The 7,428-nt window shown below is 36.0% G+C and overlaps 1 protein-coding gene across 1 annotated transcript in view; it reads right to left on the bottom strand.

The window, feature by feature from the left end:
• Positions 1 to 6,521: 6,521 nt before the first annotated feature.
• The window catches only part of acyp2 (acylphosphatase 2, muscle type), an 18,318-nt gene continuing 17,411 nt past the window's right edge, over positions 6,522 to 7,428 (bottom strand). Inside the window, exon 4 of the mRNA XM_014020180.1 lies at positions 6,522 to 6,928. Within this exon, the coding sequence (XP_013875634.1) occupies positions 6,814 to 6,928 (115 nt within the window). The 3' untranslated portion in view covers positions 6,522 to 6,813. The remainder of the gene's footprint in view (positions 6,929 to 7,428) is intronic.

The following is a 7,428-nucleotide window of genomic DNA, read 5'->3' as shown; positions in this document are numbered from 1 at the left end:
CATGCGGGGGTCATTATGTTACCGCTATGTGATGTCTAGTTCAGAGATTCTTAACCTGTGGGCCGCGGCCTACAATTGGGCCACCTTGAGCACCTAGTAGCATGACATTTATTAGGAATAAAGACTTCTGAGTTCTGGTGCATTTGTACATGCGGGGGTCATTATGTTACCGCTATGCAGTATCTAGTTTAAATTTAATAAATTGAGGCTTCCAGGTTTTGATTTATGATTTATTCTAAAATAAAGGTAAAAATATAATTTTAATTTTAACAGGTTTAATATCTCTGATATCCTCTGCTTCCAGGGTCTCTGCTCTGATTTGAACAGCCTCATTACAGATCAGTCATCTTGAGTGTGTTTGCTGCTTGTGAATCAAAGAGCAGTCAGTTTAACAGATACTGAGTCAAAGGACAGGTGATGAAGAGTTGTTTTACCTCTGTGTGATATTTATAAATAATTATAACTATAGAAGATGTTTGTCCACATTTACATCATGTCTGAAGTCTGTTAGTCAAACCTGCAGCACAAACACATGCATGGGTTCAGAGAGACAGGATGATTGGGTTGTAAAGTGTGTCATCACACAGAGACCCTTTTCAAAAGCTCAGTTCTGTAATAACTAACACCTCCTACACTTTTATTGTGCATCTCTGTATGAGTAATGGCTCATGGCCGGTTGGCATGACGACAAGCCTCCAACACTGTACCCCAGGATGAGCTCTGAGCTCTGACGTGCACAAACATCCTCAGAGGGACTTCTCCTTCACTTTTTGGACAATGTGAGACTTCACTACAATCTGCTGATTCGTTTCTCACATTCCAGCTCTTTTACCAGAAATCTCCATCATTTATTGATTTACTTTTTTGAAAATTCAGCCTCTCTTGTGCACAGAGTTCATCACTGTGATGGGTTTGTTGTGTTGTGTTGTATCAGGGAATCTCTGGCTGGGGTTTAATTGGATCAGATTGTTCCGTCAGGTGATTTGTTGTTGTGTAACAACATCTTTGCTGCTTTGAGTTTGTTTACATCATGCAGTGACAGACACACTTTGTGCTGCTGCTCCTACAGGAAGCAGACAAAAAAATTAAATCAGCTGCTACTGTAAAAAACAAACAAACAGACAAGGGTACATTAATCTGAAAGCTAACTCCAGTTCTCGTGATGGGGTCACACAACTTCCAGATTTTCATGATCCTAACGGAGTTAAACAGAGTTTAGTTTTTCTCAGTTGATAAAACACTAAACCCTGTTTTCTGAACCCATTGAAGTGATCACCCTTTTCTTACAAACTTAATAACATTAGTTAGACACAACTTACAAACCTATTTCTAACCTATTTTCACCCACTAAAACACATGCTGCTCTTTGTTCATGGGTTCCAAAATGATTAGCGCAGGTAGAAGTGAGGCACGAATAAAACACGACCATCTCAGCTGAAACCAGAGATTTATATTAACTAAGTACATTTGCTTCATTATAGTAATTAAATGGTTTTTTTGAGGATTTGTAATTTTAACAATTATTTTTTTAAATAGCTACTTTTACTTTTATTTAGTTACATTTTAAAGCTAAAATTATACTTTTAATTCTTTACTTTAAAATGTAACACCTAGTTACTTGTTACAAAATKAARTMTGTTTGAACTCATCATGAAAGATGTTTATGCACTCTAAAAACTGAAGTGTTGAATTTACTCAACAAAATCATGTCATCTGGCTCCACTAAGCCTAGCTGAGTAAACTGAGCAAATAATATACATATATTGCTCGATTTACTAAACCTGGCTTAGTGGAACCTTTACTTTTATCTTCCCAAATTTTTTGAACAGTTTTATGACTTTTACTTGATTAGATTTCTCATCAGTGAGATTTACTTTTACCAAAGTCATTTTCTGTTCATGTAATTTTACTTTTACTTCGTTATTTTTCAAGTACTTTATAGACCTCTGGCTGAAACGCAGTAACTCAAAACTGATGAGCTGATGATGTGAACAAACCAGTATAAACCAGTACAAGGAGCCCTGATTGTTCACATATCGTTATAGATAGAAATAATCACAAAGACAAACATTATAAATATATAGACTGTAATAAAATTTAATGTTTGTTTACTGAAATCGGATCTTACCCAGACATAAACCACATGAATGTTGAATAAATTAAAATGTGAATAGGATGGATCATACAAATGCCAGTACTGGATTTTGAACGATGGTTTTATTGCTCACAGCATAAGCATAAAACCAGTGCTGCCGGAAACCTGGAAGTGCACCTCATTTTAACAGTCCAGCTTGTTGAGGTGAACACCCAGGCACTTGTAAGAGTCCACTGTCTCAATGTCTTTTCCACGGATGTTCACCGGCGCTGTGGGGGGTGACTTCCTCCTGAGGTCTATGACCATCTCCTTTGTCTTGCTGGCATTGATTTGGAGAGCGTTGGTCTCACACCAGCCAAAAAAAATCACTGATGACCCCCCCGTGTTCCTCATCATTCCCATCTGATACGCATCCAGTGATGGCCGTGTCATCTGAGAACTTCTGAAGGTGGCAGTGGTCCAACCTGAAGTCTGACATGTACAGACTGAACAGAAAGGGTGAGAGGACCGTGCCCTGTGGTGCCCCTGTGCTGCAGACTACCACATCAGACACACAGTCGTGGAGCCTGTTGGTGAGGTAGTCGATGGTCCATGCTGTCAGCTTCCTGTCCACTCCGGCTCCATCCAGTTTGCCATTTTGACTTTCAGGTTTGGGTAAAGCAGTTGAGAAGCCACATGTCTTTATGTAAACTGTTTTACATTCACAATGTTGAACACAAATGTTGTATTCTTACATGATGCATGGGTTAGGAACATCTTTGTAGTTCAGCTATATTTGCATTTTCAGAAGGTGTATGTCAACATATCAGAATATTCTGCACAAGTAACAAAACCGTTAATTCAAATTTCTTTTAAAATTCTGTTGGTTTGGCTGATAGTTATCAACAACAACTAAAATAATTTCTTCTAAAATATTGAAATTCTTTTCACTTTAYACAGTATTTTAATTTACTGATGTACACCTAAAATAATTTACAAGCATTTAGAAAATTAATTAATAAATATGCAGGTACCTTGAAAGGTCAGGTTAAAAAGACTGAATTTTGTTATTTGTTTATGGCTTTTCTAGCCTTAACTTGTGTTTGAACCTGCAGTTTGTTGTTGTGTTAATCATACAGTTTGGTGCAATCGGTTCCCCCAATTGGATTGAGTAATTCCACTGGAGTGTTATGTTTTTTTTTTAAATAAGAACCATTCAAGTTCATTTAACTTAATTTGAGTATGACCAAGCAACTCTTTAAATAAGTGTGAGAACTAACAGCTTTTTAGTCCAACATAAGTTAAGTTGCAACATATTAAATGAAATGAGTTACTAAACTTATGCATTTGAATTGCCTCAACAAAATTGCTTTGCGTTCTTTAAACTCTAATCACATAATTAAATAAACTCAAATACTTTGAGTTATAAAACTGAAATAGATTTGTGCAATCGGTTTCCCCAAATCATTAGAGTTAACTTAACTTGTCTGGTTTTACAGTGATACAATATACAAATATATACACTATGTCAGCTGGTCTTCAGATTCTTCAGAAGCTTAGTAATCACTCATTTATACAAATCAGCTGAGTCAAAGCAGGGAAACGTAAAACATGCAGGATAGTGGGCCTGAGGACCAGGTTGAGAATCACTAACAGTCTGCTCCATATTGGTTCTCAGAATGTTAGACATTGCCATTTTGTTTTAAGTGGTTTCCATTTGAAGCCAAGAACATTTGTCTCTGTTTGTTTGTTTGTTTGTTTTTGGCATCCCAGTTCAACTTAAGACTGTTAATTCATTCAGGAGAGTGGCTCAGTGGATCAAACAAGTGTGACACTGATGGTTTCAGATGCTTCTCCCACACAAAAGGCTCTCTGTGATACCCTCACCTACCTAGTAAGGTTGTAGTCTAAGACCAAGTCAGGACCAAGACCAGACTGACTGAGACTTTTATAGCTGGACCAAGTCAAGAACTAGAAAAAATGGGAACCCTGAAACATTCAGTATACTGTACACAGGTGGTTAGCAACATAACTTAATATCTGTGGCTAATACTGACTAAATCTTTGAGTGAGGGCCAGGTAAAGAATTTTGTATAAAGGCAGATTGCTAATGTTAGCTAACTTTGCTAACATCACTTAGCTTACCACTGTTCTTATACTTTCTAACTGATGATAAAAGTTTGATGTAGTCCCACTGTCTGTGAAAGTAAAGCACTGCAGAATTTACACGTTGCTCTGTTTTCTCCTGGAGGTTTTACAAACATATTCTTTATATCGCTATTTGTATCATTCTGTGACCTATATTTTATCAATGTGATCAATATTTTCCTCAAGAACCTGTTGTATATCATGTGAGACCTGTATTCTGCCCTCTAATGGATTATCAATGTACTGCAGGAAGTGGAACTTTTTTTTTCAAAGTGTTTGCTGACATGAAGTCATCCACACATTTTTTTTCAGGAAAACTTTTGCTAATTTTGGGGGAGTTGTGGTAAGAATAACATCAATATTGTTTGTAATTTTTTAAATAAATACTTTCTGTGTCGAAACAATGCATAATTATTTTAAAAATATTTTTAATAGTACTCCGTGTTAAAAATTTGTGTATCAAACTTGTTACTGCAGGTAAATAGGTTGCTCCTGTCCTGAATTGTCATGCGACATTTTAGTAATTTTAGCAATTTAATCAACAGTATTCTTGCCACAATACAACACACACTATTTTGGATGATTGATTAATTACTGAAATGCCATTTGAAAACACATTTTGGCTTTAAAAACTTCATTGTAAAAAAAAAATCAAAGACGTTAACTTTCTAGAGTGTTCTGAACTTGTTAAAAGTTATGGGAAAAACTGTCTTTTGTTTCTTAATTCAATCTTTGTTGTAGGCAAAATGTTACCAAAACAGCCCAGTGTATCAGATTTGATACAAAAAATATATCATAAACAAAGTGATGTGGCAAAAAAAAATTTTGGATTTTGTTTAAAGGCCCAAAAAAATGTCAGTTCTAAAAAAATGGGAATTTTCTGATTATTTTTAAAGGGTTAGGCTTTAAAGGGTTAAGATTTATAGCTGAATTATTTTACTGAATAGTTTGCAGACATCTTCAACCACCACTCACGTTCTGTGACAGCTGTAACAAAAATACATAAATAGCAATGAGCCATGCTTGGATTTGGATTAGTTTGTTTTTCATTCAAGGACAGCAAGGATGTTAACAAATGAACTGGGCAATATTCTGGCATTTAAGTGATATTTCCACAGTTGTGATCTGGACTGGTCTTGAAATAAAATCCTGAGTCCTCAGTGTCAGAGATCAAGTCAAGACCATCAACTCGAGTGCAACAACACTGACAGAAGTAACTGGATTTAAATGACCAATTGGAATAAAAATCCATCATGTAAACACCCCAATCAGAATATTCTGATCTGATTCAGCTTAATCTGAATTAATTTATAATCCAAATTAGAGGGTTGGTTTGTGCTGCGTGCATGTAAACACTTATTCTGATCATGTTATTCTGTAGAAAACTGACCTGACAGCGTGACTTCTGACTTTCATCCATCTGTTTTGTTGTGGAGGGGAAGGGCAGTAGCTAGCAGAGCAGAACTTTAATAGATCTTGTTAATTTCCTCCCGCTCTCTCGTCCTAGAAAGAAGACAAACAGCACGTGTTGCTTTGCCTGGAGCTCAGTCAGGGAGTGCAGTCACGTCTCAATCGTTATTAAAAACTGGTCCATTCTGGGAGCTCAGAAGACATCTGTGCTCATCATGGAAGTAGAACTTCTTCTGGATTTTTAATGAAATTGTACTGAGCATGTCAGTATTCTATTCTGAATAAAAGCCTGGTAAATGCTCATCATCATCGAATTTAATCTGAATACATTTCAATCTGCATGTAAACATAGCTAGTGTAGCTACTATCAGCCAACACAATGGGGTGGTGCACTGTAAAAAATGAAATGTTGGATTTACTTAACCATATTATGTTACCTGGTTCCACTAAACTGAGTTGAGTAAATTCAAAGCAATATGCCAGTTTTTTAACCGAAGAACATGAGTATGTTGCTTTGAATTTACTCAACTCAGTTAAGCGGAACCAGGTAACATAACATGGTTAAGTAAATCCAACATTTCATTTTTAGAGTGTGCTTGAATGTAAAGGTGAGAGTAAGTAGTGACAGTGAATTGATGTGTATTGATTTTATGACCAGTGGTACTTGGACCTCAGTTTGAGAACTAAGGCTTTAGATGATCCATCTGTCTTAAAGAGGTGAAATAATCTGACATCATATCCTGCTTCTAAATTCAGATTAGTACAGTTTATCACTCTGGGAGGTATAAGGAAACTTCATGTTGATATAAAACCTGTGTTAAAGGAAACAAAGTTACAGAAGATCCTTTTTAAACTGGTCTGTAGAAATCTTTGTAAACACATAGACACATCTTTTTCAGATTTTTATTATATCTTTTAAACTAACGTAACTTATAGAAGTTAAAAAGTAACAAAATTTGATTCCTACATTTTCTCCTGATTCCATGAATGTTTTTGTTTAAAATGTGAATATTTGAGTGAGTTATGTTAAATCTTGATAAAACGGCACATTTGTTCATCTAATAAAACCCACACTGAGCTGAGCATCAGTTCAGATCAAACAGTCTTTATAAAACTCAGAAGCGTAGATCTGAAGTCAGGTCTCTGTGGTTTTAGTGAAGGAGGAGAATCTCTTCAGCTGCTCAAAAACGAGTCTTGAAGCCAGAGATCTCCAACTTCTCGATGGATCTCTGGTTGGAAAAAGCAGCTCTGGTGATCCGACTTGTTGGACTTCCCTCTTTACTCAACCAAACCTTCCTGCAGAAAACACAGAATCATAAAACACATCAGTTACAGATCTTTTCCATGAGGGTCCAGGACTGAGCTTCATCAGATCTGACCAGAACAACAGACGTCACTGCTGTGAACAGGATTTTAAATAATATCAGTTTAAATAATAAAGTAGCAAATACAGTATGATTTATGGCGATATTTGTCTATTAAATTAGTTGTAACATTGGACTTTATATGATAAACATATACTTTAACTGTAAAATAAAAACTGTAAAAATACTGTAGGCTGTTTAGTTTTATCATTTTTAAACTAAAAGTTTAAAAATATATTACACAGACGGGGCCATTTTATTTACATGCAAAGCATTCTGGGTAAATGATGACATCAACTAGGTCATCGGTGCGAGGCTGCTAGCGAGCTATATCCACCCTGAAGGTTAATCTTGGACAATATCTGATGCAATCAGCTTTTAAATGAAACCAGAGAGCATTGACAAAGAGGAGAAGGTAGAAATGACTCAGCC

Source organism: Austrofundulus limnaeus, unplaced genomic scaffold, assembly GCF_001266775.1.
Source record: "Austrofundulus limnaeus strain Quisiro unplaced genomic scaffold, Austrofundulus_limnaeus-1.0 Scaffold243, whole genome shotgun sequence".
Classification (NCBI taxonomy): Eukaryota; Metazoa; Chordata; class Actinopteri; order Cyprinodontiformes; family Rivulidae; genus Austrofundulus; species Austrofundulus limnaeus.
This window is presented reverse-complemented; position numbering and strand designations above follow the sequence as displayed.